Source organism: Talpa europaea, assembly GCF_964194135.1.
Source record: "Talpa europaea genome assembly, chromosome: 1".
NCBI lineage: Eukaryota > Metazoa > Chordata > Mammalia > Eulipotyphla > Talpidae > Talpa > Talpa europaea.
In genome coordinates, this window is record NC_140073.1 from 130,798,982 (window position 1) to 130,814,711 (window position 15,730).

Genomic DNA, 15,730 nt, shown 5'->3' on the forward strand with positions numbered 1-15,730 from the left:
GGGTCCGCTGGCAGCGGCTCCGGGCGGGCGTGCCCAGCGTCCTCGAGACTGGCGGGGCGGCGAGGGGCGTGGGTTCATCCCACCCGTCCGTGTACTGACTGAGGTCGGATAACGCGGCGGAGGGACGAAGAGGCTAGTCCAGGATATGTGTCCGGGAGCCCTGGAACCCAACTTGAGAAGAAAGGAGCCCTTAAAACCACCCTCCCTGTCTTTTCCGCCTTTCCCACCCCACACTCCCCGAGGAATGGACACGACAGCGGCGCCAGGCCTCGGCCGGGAGGGGCGAGGGAGCGCGCCAGGGGGCGAAATCTCGCGATAGGAGGCGGCCGCGGCGTGGGAGGCGCCTCTTCCCTCCTCTTCCCTCCTCCTCCTCCTCCTCCTCCTCGCGTTAGTTCCGGTCGCAGAGGAGACACCGCCGCAGTTGCCGCCACATCGGGGATTTCTGGCTCTTTTCTCTTCGCCTTAAATTCGGTGAGGCTCGGCGGCCGCCCGTTCGGGGCCGACGCGGCGGCGCCTCACCGCCGGGCAAAGGGCGAGGGAGGCGGCCGGCCGTGTGCGGCCGGCGTGGATCGGCCTGAACGGAGGCCGCCGCATGAGGCCGGGCCGGCCCCGGGGCCTGGATTCGTGGCCGGGGCGGCCGCCTCAGCGGGGAGGCCGAGGGGCGGCGGCCCGGGCCGCAGCGTGGACCGACCCCCGTCCGGCCCTGCCCGGCCTGGGTAACAAAGCCGCCGCGGCCTCTGTTGGGTGATGTACGCGTGGGGGGTTCCGGCGGGCGGGGCGGAGGCGCCGCCACCACCGCTGCGGCCGCCTCCACCGCGGCTGCTTTCGCGGGAGGCCGGGCGGATGTACGGGGCGGCGGGCCCCCCGGCGCGAAGCGCCTCGGCGCCTGTGGTCCGCTCGTTGCGGCGGCCACCGCCGACGACCGGGTCAGTGGGCAGGGCGAGGGGTCGTCGCTACGGCGCCCCGCCGTGGCCGAGGGGTCCTGGTCGGGGGTGGGGGGGGGGCTAGCGGTCCCCGGCAGGAAGCCGGGAGGGTGTGGGCTGGGAGGCTGTCCAGGGAGGAGGCTGGATTGTGGGCTGCGGGACGATTGCGGCTGGGCCTGGTCTCTGCACTTTGCAGGCTGGAGCGGTGCAGGCGGCCGCTGCGGTCCCGGCACGACTTAAAGGGTCGGGGTGGGGGTGGGGGGTGTTGCTGCACGTAAGCAGGTCTCTCAGAAAAAAGGAATTCGCCTTTTGACAGTGTCTTAAAATTGACTCGCATGCTCTGGCTACCTCCTGACCGTGGCAGGAACCTGTTGTTAATCTTCTGGGGTGTTAAGAGCCAATGGAGGACGACGTAGGTGAATTCAAGAGGAACGAGGAAGAACCTAAATAATGATGTGTGTTCCTGGTGGTTTGCCCCCATTCACTGTGGTGCTGAGAAGTCGTTTAAAATGTATTTCATATCACCTTTTTAAAGGGTTTCTTGTAGGGAGAAATACAATTTGGAAGTTGTATTTACTCCAAACACAGGTTATCTTTGTGCCTGCCACCAGGTGTATTTCCCATGCTGAAAGCAAGCGCTTCCTTTGAATTTTTTTGTGACTAGTCCAAGGTTTGCTACTTTGTCTTAAAAATGAATACTATGGCACGGGTATTTTTAAGGCCCTATTTTTCTTTTCCTAGGGTGTCTTTTATGAATAATCAAAAGCAGCAAAAGCCAACGCTATCAGGCCAGCGTTTTAAAACCAGAAAAAGAGGTAAATATGTTTTAATACTCTCTCTAGTCAAACTTCCAGATTAACTTTCATATCGTGGTTTTTCTGGCATGCAGTTGACAGAAAAGACCAGAAAGGAACTTGAATTCCAAGTTCACTGGCACTTAAGATACACCCTAAATATTGCTACTGCTTTCCCAAGCTTTTGGTTTTGTATTATCAACATATATATGAGAGTGGGTTGATGGGTGACCTTATTATGAAGATAAAGTACCTTTTTGAAAAGAAAAATTATTGGCTGCATTTTCATTAACTAATTCACTTTAGCAAGCTTTTGCTTAAGGAAAAGGGCTTATAAAAGGAAAGCTAATATGATCACTAATTTCGCACAAGTTTTGTGAAGATTTGTGAGATGAATATCATACTTTACCCATGGAAGTTAATTATGGAACAGTATTCATATTGTAATATCTTTTGAAATTAAATATTTTTGAGACAATAAGAGTGGTTGCTAAAATTGTGTTGACTACTCTTATGTTAGAGGGTACTTAAATGTATATCTAATTCTGTGGCAAAGCACTGGCTAATAATACAAAATTGAGGTGTGATTTGTAGTACATTTTATTTTCCTAATATTTTGGAACCTGATATTTTCCCAAAACTTTTCAGTATTATTGACTTAGGGAGATTTTGAGGTAAGCAGGGTCAACTACTGATTATAAATTGTGTTTTTCTACCTTGAGTTGCAGGCCCAGGGATATATGTTATACATTCTTGTAATGAATATGTAGATTATGGTATCTCATTTCTGTAATTATAATACCATATGGTTTTATTGATGTTTGTTAACATTAGGGAGCACTATCACTTACCCAGTTGCAGATCAAGCTCACTCATGGCCTGGGTAGGTTGAGGCAGCCATCCTGATTTGCCTGGGTCTGATGGTAGATCCCAGGAGATAGGTCTTTACATGCTAAAAACAAAGTCCTGGGCAAGTGGAGGAATTGATCACCTTGGTGCTGTGTGAAAATAAGGATATCCTCTAATCCAAATGGGGAAATCACACCCTTTCATAGAGTATGTGATAACTAGACTCAGTGTGTACTCAAGGCACTGTGCTAAGTATTTTCTATTTTATTTATATCATGTAATAAAACAGCTTTATGAAATAGGTGTTATTCTTAATCACCATATACAGTAGGGAAATTCAGGCATGAAGAATAAATCTTATTAGTCAAATCCAGTTAGATTATAATGAGGATTTGAATATGGCAGTTTGACTTCAGAGCTCATGTTTTAACTATTGCACAGTTATTAGTCTCTTGATTACTTAATATCTCTGACCTTCGCTTTCCCTTTCGTATAGTGGGAACAAAATGGACTGCCTCACAAGGTTGATACAAGATTAAAGCAAGGTGTCTTCTGCAGTTTGTCATATTGGGTACTCAATAATTAAGCTTTCTAAAGAGTGCTTAATAAGTATCAAATGAGTGATTATAAAAACATAAACGATAGTGTTGTGGGCATTTAAAGAAAAGAATCAAGAGCTCCAATGTTTAAACAAAGTTATAACTGAGGAATAGAATTTACCTAAAGTTTAGAGAATGTTGTAAATTTAAGAGAGAAGCCCAGAGGCAATGATACAGCATTCCAAGTAGACCTTATCTCCTGGCAGTAGGTCACTAGCAGCTCATTTAGCTTACTAAAGAGGTGGGTGTGTGAAAAGAAGAGAAAAGCCACATAGTTGTTGTGACTAGGCAATTCTGCCTTGTGCTTGCAAAGAATGTTGTTTTCCTGTTATATTTTGCTTGTGTTGCAGGTCTTGAGTGATCTAGCTTGTATTTGTTTTTTCCAGCCGTTGAAATAAATTGTGATGAATGTGGTTGAGCTATTCAATAGTGAGAGCTTTATAAGGTGGTGATTTCATGGCCTTCTGGTGAGCTTTTTAAAACTGAACGTTTTGGATTTTTTCCCTCAGATGAAAAAGAGAGGTTTGACCCTACTCAGTTTCAAGACTGTATTATTCAAGGCTTAACTGAAACTGGTACTGATTTGGAAGCAGTAGCAAAGTTTCTTGATGCTTCTGGAGCAAAACTTGATTACCGCCGATATGCAGAAACACTCTTTGACATCCTGGTGGCTGGTGGAATGCTGGGTGAGTTTTATGGGAAGTGTGATGTATGCAGTTTATGTAGAATACAGACTATGAACTGTTTGACAAACTTGTCAAAGTTGGGTGGCTTTGTTGTTTTCTTTCTCTCTTTGTATTCTTCCCCTTTTTTCCTTTCCAAATCATAGTAAAATCACAGATTGCCTTGTTCTTCCTAGCTCTATATTTTAAGCCTGTTCAGAACTATAACATTTGGGGATGTTATAGCCTAAGTCTACAATACCCCGCCCCCGCCCACCCCCTCATTGGTGTTTTTTTCCCAGCCTGTGTTTGAACACACTCAGTTATTGGAGAAACCACTACTTCTTGTTCTGGCTTACGAAATGCTACATCTGTAACCCGAAGAGTCTAATTCTGCCCTATTCAATACATTATCCACCAGTCATGTGTAGCTGTCAGTCACTTGGAATGTGGCTAGTCCCATTGAGATCTTCGAATGGTGTGGTGGTAATTTCATTTCCATTGCTCTTTAAAGTATTTTTAAATGCTTTCACATTAATAGTCATATTGACCTTCATAGCTAAGCTGATGGAATTAGAACTCCATTTGTATATATGCATAGTAGAGGTTTCAGTAACTTACATACAGTTAAACAATTGTTTGGTGAAGAACCAGGAGCTTAGGTTTGTGAACTTGTGTTCTAATGACTAATCAAATTAATATTTCACTGTGTTACCAATTTGTAGTAAGAAATATGAAATATCTGTCTTATAAGATTACTATCAATAAACCTTTAAAAAATTAAACACTTAGAAAATATTCATACTCTAAAGAGAATAATATAATGACCCTTTGATCTGTTGACCAACTTCAACAATTAAAATACATTATTTCAACGTAAGTTATTTCACCCTTCATATACCCAAGCAACTTGAGAAATTAACTTTGTTTACAATTCATCTCTTAGAATTTTTGTGATATTATTTTATGAGAATCCTTATAGATAATAAAATTGAAATTACTGCCAACTTTAAAAGTCACTGTAAATTTTGTAAAATATGCCTTAGCCCCAGGTGGTACACTGGCAGATGACATGATGCGTACAGATGTCTGTGTGTTCGCAGCACAAGAAGACCTAGAGACCATGCAAGCATTTGCGCAGGTAAATGACACAAAATTATTTCAGGTAGCTACTCTCCGTATGACTAATGTTTAGAGAAAAGGTTGCTTTTAAAAGGTTACAGATAGATGGTTGAAGGAATTTTGAATTGACTACTTGAGACAACTGTTCTTGGTACAATGTTTTATGAATTAGAAACTTAAATGTGTTAAGGAAAATAGTTAAAAAAAAAAAAAAGTCTCCTTTCGTTGTTTACCCCCTGCTATAATAGATTCCCCCTCCCCCCCTTTTTTTAAAGGAAAATCTTAGACTAGATAGGGAAAATCATTTTCCTATTGTGATTTCCATCTTTAAATTATTCTGCATATGTATGGGAAGGTCTGCTCATCAGTCAAGATCATATTAGTTATATCTGTATTACTGTAGGCAAAGAATTCAGAGAATCTTCTCACCTAGAGATTGTTCTCTATGTGACTTAAGAAACACAGAATTGTATTTTAAGATCTTACTCTGTTCCTGACCTACAAATGGGTAAATGACTTGTATTTGAGCAATAACCAATCCTTGTCTTAATATTTGGTAGTAAAAATCTTCAGGGTTGATTATTAGAGAGTTAATGGCTTTGGTATAGCATAGGGTTTGGAAATAGACAGATTTCTCAAGCTGATTTAAATGGCTTGGCTAACCTGTTCTATCCAGTGGAAGAGTTAACTTCTCTGCGGTTCTGAAGATACCCTGGAAAAGATCTCAGTGCCCCTGACCCAGATACTTTAGGAATTTGGTATCTGTACTTATGAATTGGTCATTAAACTCCTTTGCTATTCTTTGTAGGTTTTTAACAAGTTAATCAGGCGCTACAAATACCTGGAGAAAGGTTTTGAAGATGAAGTTAAAAAGGTATGAGGAACAATACGCTTTGTAGAAAACAAAGGGTTAGGGTTAAAAAAGGAGGGAATGTTAGATTCTAATTCTGCCACATATTTGAAATCTAGATATTTTGGTGGACTATCTTGATATGTTCATCGTGTATTTAATTTGTTCTACATTATTTCTTAGCTCTGTGTCCAAACAAGTGGCAAAAGGTGATTAAGTTATGGGAAGGTCAGTTCATCAGTCAAAATCTTGTATTTGCATTACTATAGGAAAAGAAACCAAATCTGTCCTACAGACTGTTAACTGTGTGAGTAAAACACAGAACTGTATTTTATGATCATTTTCTGTTAGTAACCTACAAATGGGTAAATATATTTGAGGCTAAACATTGGTGAGGTTTGTTCAGAAGATGGTATAGAGGATCAGAGCTTAAAACGTTGAGACTGAAAGAATTCGGTATGCTGGCTATTGACTCTCAGCTATTGTACATGTAGTGCACAGAAAATCTTAGAATTTATCAAGTACTATTTTGGTCACTAATTCATTTACTATTCACAAAAATCCGGTGGCAAGTTGTATTGATCCATGTGAGGAAACTGAGGCATAGAGATTAAGTTACCTAAGACTTAATTTACCTAAGATCATTCAGCAAGTTTTATGGCTCAGAGATAAACTCAGATGGTTGGACCCTAGATCACACATTCTTAACCAATATATAATGCAGTTGTTCTTTTAACCCTTACCTGTTTACTTTTCTAGCTGCTGCTGTTCTTAAAGGGTTTTTCAGAGTCGGAAAGGAACAAGTTGGCTATGTTGACTGGTGTTCTTCTGGCTAACGGAACACTCAACGCATCTATTCTTAATAGCCTTTATAATGAGAATTTGGTTAAAGAAGGTAAGCCATCTTCAGCTGACTGCAGGTGGAATAAGATCAAAACGTAAAAGATGAACTGATGTAAAAGTTCAGGTGTGGTTTATAGAAATCATGTGATTGCTTTAGTGCTAGCTATTCACACTAAAACAGATTCATAGAATTTGTTAGACATTGAATGTATGCCATTGGCATCCAGGATTAATGATTTTATTTACGCATACAACAATGTCGAGGGTCCTGACAAAATGTGATTCTGTAAAGTAAAAAGAGATGCTGTGGAGATCCAGAAGGAGATTACTTCCAGTTGGAAGATGTGACATCTTTAATAGAGAAAGTGATTTTGGGGGGAGTGTTAAGCTGAGAAGGAAAATAAGTTCCCTGTTGTGGTACCCATAGTTAAATTACTCTGTGTAATTTTTAAAAGCTAACAGTACTGAATACTTAATGTGCTTTTTTAAATTCTCAACGTTTTCAAGCATCAGAACCATTACCCTCATCTTACATATGAGAAAACAGTTTATGGGGCCTCCTTGAGTTAAGTCTCAGCACTCTCACCACTGCGGCGCCAGGAAGCTAACCCACTTGGCACAGCAGACCTCTCCTGACTCTACTGCTGCTCCCCTCAGCAGTGTGTTTCAGTACATCATCTTCTTCTGCTCCCCACTCTGTTTCTGGTGAATCCTCTCACCAACTCCTGCAACCCCGCACCTCTGGCCTATTCCCCAGTTCTTGTATGCATAAATAAAAATAAATCTTAAAAAAGAAAAGTTTAAATAACCTAAGAATCTACAACTAGTAGGTGGGAACATGGAGATATTGGTGTGAAGTGACTAGCAGAGGCAGAGGGGGGACATTCTGGGGGAAATTTGAAGATAAAGTGAGTAATCCTCTGTGTGACTAAACTATGGAGGAAGGAAATGGAGAGACAGGGTGGGTGGAATTCAGGAAAATACTTGTCTACTATGTAAGGTCTTTTCTTTTACAGGGGTTTCAGCAGCTTTTGCTGTAAAACTCTTTAAATCATGGATAAACGAAAAAGATATCAATGCAGTAGCTGCAAGTCTTCGGAAAGTCAGCATGGATAACAGACTGATGGTTTGTTTGTAGTTCTTTGCATTCTTTCCTCCCATTATTGCCAACTCTCAAGGCTAGTGTGATCAAGAACTTGGGCCTCCGTGGTGGCATAGGCTTCAGTCTCAGGGCTATCAGGCTATCACCGCTGCAGCTTGAGTTTGATCCCTGGCCAGGGAGCTAACCCACATGGTGCTGCAGACCTCTCCTGTCTGGCCCACTGCTCCCCTCAGCAGTGTATTTCAGTAGATCCTCCTGTTCTGCTCCCCAGTCTGTCTGGTGAATCCTGTCACCCCCTGCACCTCTGGCCTATACCCCAATTCTTGCATGCATAAATAAATGAATCTTTTTTTAAAAAAAGAGGGATAGTGTTTTTCTTAATCTTTAAAGACCATTTAACCAAATTAAATTCTCCTTTCAGGAACTTTTTCCTGCCAATAAGCAAAGCGTTGAACACTTCACAAAGTATTTCACTGAGGCAGGGCTGAAAGAGCTTTCAGAATATGTTCGGAATCAGCAAACCATAGGAGCTCGTAAGGAACTCCAGAAAGAACTTCAAGAACAGATGTCCCGTGGTGATCCATTTAAGGATGTAAGTTATTTTTTTTTGTTTAAACCATCTTTATATTGGCCAACTTTTTGGCAAAGAAAATTTTTACTCCACAGTGAGTTTTAGAATGTGATACTGGGGCATTGCCTCCCACTTTTTTATATTCAGTGCCTTTGCTGATGTCCAGAATTATAACACTTGGGGCTCTTACAGAGTATGTCAATGGACAGACCTCTATAAAGTTGAAGCTAGAAGTCTGTCTCTCCAGTTCTAAAAGTTCTCTAATTGAAGGTGGTTGTTACCTGTTGTATAACACGGTGTTTCTGTGCTTTTGTAAATAGTCTGATATGAGGAGTATGTATTCATCAAAACTGACTGTAATTAAATTTGGGTTCTTTTGCAGATAATTTTGTATGTCAAGGAGGAGATGAAAAAGAACAACATCCCAGAACCTGTTGTCATTGGAATAGTCTGGTCCAGTGTAATGAGCACCGTGGAATGGAACAAAAAAGAGGAGCTTGTAGCAGAGCAAGCCATCAAGCACTTGAAGGTATTAGAATTGAACCTTGACAGAAACGTTAATTTTGCTTTTAGGTGATGATAAGTAAATTGTCACTAATTTTCTAAGAGGACTTACACATTTGAGGTTCCTAGGAGATCCAGAAAACCTGGTATTAAGTAAACAAAAGAGCATTAACTAATGATAACCTTTTTAAATGTCTGACAGTTCTTTGAGTTATGTGATTAGAAATCAATACATACATGTTTGAAAGTAGCTTAAACCTGCAGTTTGGTGTTGGCTTTGAGAGAAAATTGGAAAATAAGGTTTTTTCCTTCTCTAAAATGTTATCTTGATCATTTTCTGTAATCCTTGATGCAGCATTGCTTGTTTGACGTAGCTACCTAGTAGATTTGTTTGCTTTTATTTTTAATTTTCATTCAAAACATAATTCACAGTGATTATGAAAGTTGTTATACACTGGGATTTTATAATGGGTGGTCATTATAATGAATGACTAAATCTTTTCTCCCTTACCTTTAAAAAAGCAATACAGCCCTCTACTTGCTGCCTTTACTACTCAAGGACAGTCTGAGCTGACTCTGTTATTGAAGATTCAGGAGTATTGCTATGACAACATTCATTTCATGAAAGCCTTCCAGAAAATAGTGGTGCTTTTTTACAAAGGTAATTTTTAAGTTTTTTTAAACTTTGTGACTACATTTAATAAAAATCTTAGATTTAATTCCAATGAATAGTCTGAAAATCAGCTCCCTAAAATACTATAATCACAGGACTAAATTGCCTGATTAACTTGAGTTTTTAAGAGCACTGATATCAGAACATCTTGAAACATTATTGATGAGTTAAAATATAAAGCATTCCTTTTTTTTTTAATTCATTCATGTATTATTTTCCATCATTGTTTATTTTTGTAGTGTTTGCTTTCTCCTCTCAGGTGTAGTCCCCATAAAATTCCCACAAGCAGTTCACCTGTGTACCATCACCATGGTCCTTTGTGCTCTTCCCTCCCTTGTTTTGACCTCTTTCCCTCCCCTTCCCCTGCAGAATGTCTCCGATTCATAGTTGCCTGTTAATTTGGGGAGGGTTTAGGTTTGTTTTCCTGATCCCTTATTTGGTTCCTCTATATTCCTCCTATAAGTGAAACCATCCAATATTTTTCTTTTTTCTTCTGCCTTATTTCACTGAGCATTAATCCCATTCAGCTTCATCCATGTTGCTGTGAATGGCATGCATTTATCCTTTTTGATTGCTGAGTAGTATTCCATTGTGTATATATACCACATTTCTTGATTCAGTCTCAGACTTTGCCTCTTACGCTCTTAACTAGTTTTCTAGTCCATGGCCTGTAAGAAGTCAACTTCCTTTTGCCCTCCCTCTACCCAAAGTGGTCTTTATTTGCAGCAGTTCAGAATGTTTCTGTAAAACATCCTCTTTCAAGTATTGGTCCCAATTTCAAAAATAGAAAACTGGTTTGAAGCCTTTAACAAAGAAAGGGGGCGGGGGAAGGGGGGGAGATTTGTTGTGGTAATTGTCAGTGGTAATGACTCTAAATTTCTGCATAAATCAGACCAGCTTTGATCCAGTAAATGTTTTCATTGATGATTCTAAATTTAGAACAGAAATCTACTCTCATCCCAGAATTTAAATTTTTAAGAAAGAATGCTGTAATGAACCGCAAATATCCCATTCTTAAAATAATAGTTAACAGTTTGTGGTTAGGTTTCCCAAGTATATATCCCCACTTCCTCCCAGTCAGGTTCTTTGGAAACAAATCAATCATAGAAACCTTCATTTAATTCTTAAATTTTACAGTATAAAGCTACAAAGTACACAGTCTTTGTAAAAAAAAAACCTACAGTATTACTTTTGTATCTGAAACATTTACCAAATTCTCTTACATGCCCTTGATCATTTAACATAAGTGGTTTTATCAATCTAATTCTGATACTTTGGTTCATGTAATTCAGGTAGGTAACAATCCTGTGCGTTGTAGAATGTTTAACAGCATCCCTGAGCCCTGTTAAATGCCAGTAGCACCTCTTTCCCAGGGTGACAACCAGAAATGCCTAGACATAGTCAGATGTCCCAGTGGAGGCAAAATTGTCTTCAGTTGAGAAAAATCATTGTTTTAATCAGTTTTTGGGTTTTTTTTTACTAGTTTTAGTTAGGGTCATACTTTGGCAACAAGTTGATTTACAAGTTTTTTTAATATAGGTCTCATTTCATCTTTTCTATTTTTTTTTAATTGTTATTGAAGAAATTGTTTAAGAATGTTTGGATAGATTAACTTTCTTTTTCTTTTTTTTTTTTTTTTTTTTAAGATTTAAATTTATGCATACAAGAGCTGGGGCACAAGCCAGAGATGCGGGGGGTGAGAGGATCCACCAGAGACAGAGTGGGGAACAGAACAGGCACATTGACTGAAATATACTGCTGACAGGAGCAGCGGATGAGACAGGAGAGGTCTGCTGCACCATGTGGGTTTCTCCCTGGCCAGCCGGAGATCGAACTCCTGCTGCAGAGGCTGCAGATTGCTTCATAGTACAGTGCTTAACCCCTTGCACCACCAGGGAGGCCCTGGATAGATTTACTTTTTGTAGGCAACAAAAATGAATGTTTTTCCTTAACATGACCATAAGATTTTTTTTTGCCTTGAGGGCATTTTTGCACCTGGGGTGGGTTCTGACTCTGCCTAAGACTGAGAAGTAAAACTCCCAGAATGTAATAATAACTCTTCTGTACAGCTGAAGTCCTGAGTGAAGAGCCCATTCTGAAGTGGTATAAAGATGCTCATGTTGCAAAGGGCAAAAGTGTCTTCCTTGAGCAAATGAAGAAGTTTGTAGAGTGGCTCAAAAATGCCGAAGAAGGTAAGTGTTTTCCTTTGTGCTCTTTGTTTAATGAAGTATTTTAATTCGCTTCACACACATGCTGCCTTCCTTCATTCCAATACCATTTTATACCTATAGAGTACAGATACTTGTTTAATTTTGACAGATCTGATCTGCAAATACTCACTTTAATGCAGGTGAGAAAACTAGACTTTAAATTATTGGAGTATTTTTGATGACTCCACTATAATATATACTGAGCATCCTTAGAAGAAAAATTGAAATATTCGACATTTAATAAATGAGAATTTTGAGATCTACAAATGCTTAATTGTTCTCATATAAATACATTGTTAACAAAATTTCCTGACTAAAATAAAGTTTTGAATGAGGACTTTTGCTTTCTGTTAATTATATAATGATTGACTACATTTTTTCCCCCTTTCTAGAATCTGAGTCTGAAGCTGAAGAAGGTGACTGAATTTGAAACTACACCCTCTAGTAAAGCAAACAGGAGTTGTAGATAAATGTCATGTCTCATGTGTCCTGGTTCTTACATCTTCCTACCTCCCTATATCAAGCATGATATAAGGGCTTTCATGGCAAATTTTATTTTAACTATTTCTATGGTTACTGGAAATGTTGGGTTTAGTTTCTAAAACCATGTGTTAAGTAGCTACAGGAGCTATAGATTTGAATCTAATGTTGCATTAGTCTTTTCAGTTATCTTCTACCTCCTGTATTTTCTACTGTAATAATGTAATTTAAGGCCTTCCACAATGAAAAATTCACTTTATTCCCTGGGTTTTCTATATAAACAGTTTTCAAAATATGATTTGGTTAAAAATAATTTGTTATATAAATTCTGTTTGCAAATTAAACTGTAAAAGTATCCAAAGTCTCAAAAGGCAATGATTTGTGTGATAATTTGGTATGCCCAAAGCCCTACTCATCATTGAAATCTCATGTACAATAATTGAATTCATTTAACATGAATCTTGAGTATTTGGACCATTACTTGCATGTTAATGTTTTCTTGCATTTTTAACCTCAGATGTTGTTGAGCTCAACTGTTCTCTGGTTTTCATTCCTTAGTGAAGCCCTGGAGAATAAGCTTGGAAGTGAGGTCTTTGGGAAATCATATGTGACAGAGATGATGGGAAGAAACTTAGGCATTCAGTTTGTCACTTTCCAGGCAAAACAAAGGGTATTCTGTTCATACATTTTCAAATATACCTTAGAAGAGTCTTGTCATTTAAAGTATCTACACTTGTCATACACTTAAATTGATAGGAAAAGATTGAGAGTAGTGTTAATAAAGGAAATGAATGTACTAAACCCAGTAAAAATTGTTGGAAATATGGTTATCAGAATGTTCTAATTGGGATTCTCAATATAATTCTTATTTCCTATCAACTTAGAGTCTTTGTTGTAAAGATGAAGTGCAGTGATGATACATAACTGCTTGGTCATACTGGACTAACTTCATTCTCTTAACATACTCAGTAACGTTAACATACTCTAGTTGCCATTTTTTTAGTTGCCATGAGCCAAATATTTCTTCTATACAATTGATCCACTTATTTTAAGGCTCCTTTTAATTTCCATCTTTTCTTGCTGCTACCCGTCTGTGTATGTAGTCATTAGAAATGTAGCCACTTTCTGGGAGAAAGACTTCATGTTAATGTTAAAAGTGAACATTTTGGAAGTTATTTGATTAGTGAAAGAAACTAGCTTGAAATAAAGCCTCCACGTGCTTAGTGGCAATTACCCCTTTCAAAGGTGCCATTCCTACAAACTAGGATTTTTGGTATTTTAAAGTTCATGTAGAGGGAATACCATGTAATTTAATTTGAAATAAAGATTTAGTAACCTTATGAAGAAGAGCATAATAACTGATACCATTGTGAATGGGGTGAGATTGTTAATGAATAACTTTGATAAAGTTTTCATGCACAAGCAAAATGTATTGACTAGGTTTCTACATAGTGATCCACTTTTACTTTGTAACTTGTAGTCTTCAAAAGACTTTTTTTTTTTTTAAATAAAGTCCATCCTTACAAATAGGTTACCTAGGTCAGTCTTCTTTTTTAAATTTTTTATTTTTTGTAAATTCCATGTCAATACCTAGTGGTACTGTATGTTCTGTGGTCAGGTATCTACTGTGTAAGCATTAAACAATTGCTCTTTTCACCCTTCTGACTCCCAAACTATAAGCAACATACACAGAATTCTGATGTAGCAGGAAATACATTTTTTAACATTTCTACAACCAAATCATTGCATGTTTACTGCCGTACACGTGTACCCTGGTTTATTATATACTGTGTATAGTGGAGTGTGTAGTCTTCCAGAACTATGTTACGATCTTTGTCTGATCATAATTTTTTTTCTTCATAATGACAGAGTAGTGTTTACTAACTGCAATATTACAGTAAATGGGTAAATCACCTGTGGCAGTATAAAGAAGGGAATGCTTTCTAAAAAGATTTTGCAGATTTTCATTATGAATTTTAAATGGAAATTTTGGAATTCAGCTGCCAGTGCCAACTCATGGCCTCAAATATGTAACTCTTCATATAGATGTTAAAAATTGTACTTGAAATTATGGTTGGATAAATGTTAGTTGATTTTCCTCCCTTGGCGTCCATTTTTACGAATAAGTTTCTCAGATGCCATAATTGTGTATTTAGAGGTGATCATAAGTTGCTTAGTTATTCTTGGAATATTGTCCTAGAGATATTTATCATTCTGTTCTTAAAAACATTCCAGATACCAAAAATGCCACAGGATATTTCAAACATAAAATGACGATAGTGGTGAGAAGAAATGCATGAAACCAAGAGATTTACTTCTAATTCAATGCTTCTCAAAGCCTTTTCTCATCAACCCCCTAAAGCCTTTAGACTTTTTCTAATAGTACCCAAAAAAATTCTAATGTAGATAAACTGTGTACGTAGTATAACTTCTCTGTACATAGAAAAGGTTCTGGGTTTTTTTTTTTTGTCCCACTTGGAGGTGATAATTGCTACCCGCCCCCCAAGGATACATGCTCTATTATCTTTCCTAAAAGGTGAGATGATGCACTGGTAGACTCATCTTTGTTTATCTGTGCCCGGAAGTAATGTTTTTTTGCCAGTGTCACTGAACATTAAGGGATACATTTTCTGCCAATCACCATCTTTTAACAGTTGTGCTTTATTCCTGGCCCACCATAGGCATCAGACAAGTTGACTTTTGCAATCTTAACAGAATCTTACTTGATTCTAAGTATATTATAAGTAGAGTAAATTTGGTTCCTTATCTATAAAAATTAAAATCCTAGCTTATTTTAAATTGTTTGACCCTTTGATTAATGATATGGAAGTTTTAGTGATGACATCTCTAAACTATCAAATCAAGTGGGCTGCTTCCAGGAATTGAGAACCGTTGATTGGCTCTAAATGTAACAGAGATGCCAAAGTTTTAGTGCACATTATTGCTTAGACTACTGAATTGCCTTTGTAAAAATTTTCCTCAGATGCTGTCTACATGTGCCATGTTAGTTACCAAGCATTTGTTAGAATTCTGGTAAATTGCCTTGCTGTGATTTATCGTATGAAGTATTAGTTCTCTAGTATTAATATAAAGTATTTTTATTCACCAGCTTATAAGAGACGTAAAGGTTTAAAACAGTTATTAAAGACTAAAAAGTTTTTCCTTAGGCTTTAAGTGGAATCAAGAAAATGTGATGCCTTTACTACAAAGTAATGAATTTTAAATTGGCTTCCCCCTAAAAACTTGAATTACGGTGAATTTGTACCTAAACACTTCTTATACATATATATTATGTATGAAAATTGGTGTGGATCAGAAAGGCTTCCAACTCTCCTATTCACTGATTTCCCCATCTAACCAGGCGTAATGAGAGTCATTGCTAATCCAGTCATTTAAATAAAGCTTAGTTGCTTGCAGTACCTTCTAGAGTGCCCTAGAGGAAACAGTGGTAAAAACTCTGTTTAATCCTTTGCATTTGTAGACTTTATCTAGAAAGGGACCAGTCTCTTAATACACTGATACGGTTTATGATTATAAACTGAATGTTT

At 38.6% G+C, this 15,730-nt stretch overlaps 1 protein-coding gene across 4 annotated transcripts; it reads left to right on the plus strand.

Annotated features, from left to right (window-relative positions):
- Positions 1 to 747: 747 nt before the first annotated feature.
- Positions 748 to 12,126, plus strand: BZW1 (basic leucine zipper and W2 domains 1; the record flags this gene model as incomplete). 4 transcript variants are annotated; one of them, XM_084246264.1, is made up of 12 exons in its annotated part: positions 748 to 926; positions 1,665 to 1,738; positions 3,675 to 3,851; positions 4,874 to 4,968; positions 5,758 to 5,823; positions 6,559 to 6,694; positions 7,659 to 7,768; positions 8,166 to 8,336; positions 8,698 to 8,844; positions 9,342 to 9,480; positions 11,562 to 11,684; positions 12,095 to 12,126. In XM_084246264.1, the coding sequence occupies 12 exons, from the start codon at positions 748 to 750 to the stop codon at positions 12,124 to 12,126; spliced, it is 1,449 nt and encodes a 482-aa protein (XP_084102390.1). The 4 variants fall into 4 exon arrangements, with proteins under 4 accessions (XP_084102390.1, XP_084102391.1, XP_084102393.1 ...); XM_084246265.1 differs by lacking the exon at positions 748 to 926 and having other exon boundaries at positions 1,675 to 1,738; positions 9,342 to 9,378; XM_084246267.1 differs by lacking the exon at positions 748 to 926 and having other exon boundaries at positions 1,675 to 1,738; positions 8,698 to 8,736; positions 9,432 to 9,480.
- Between the last annotated feature and the right edge of the window lie 3,604 nt (positions 12,127 to 15,730).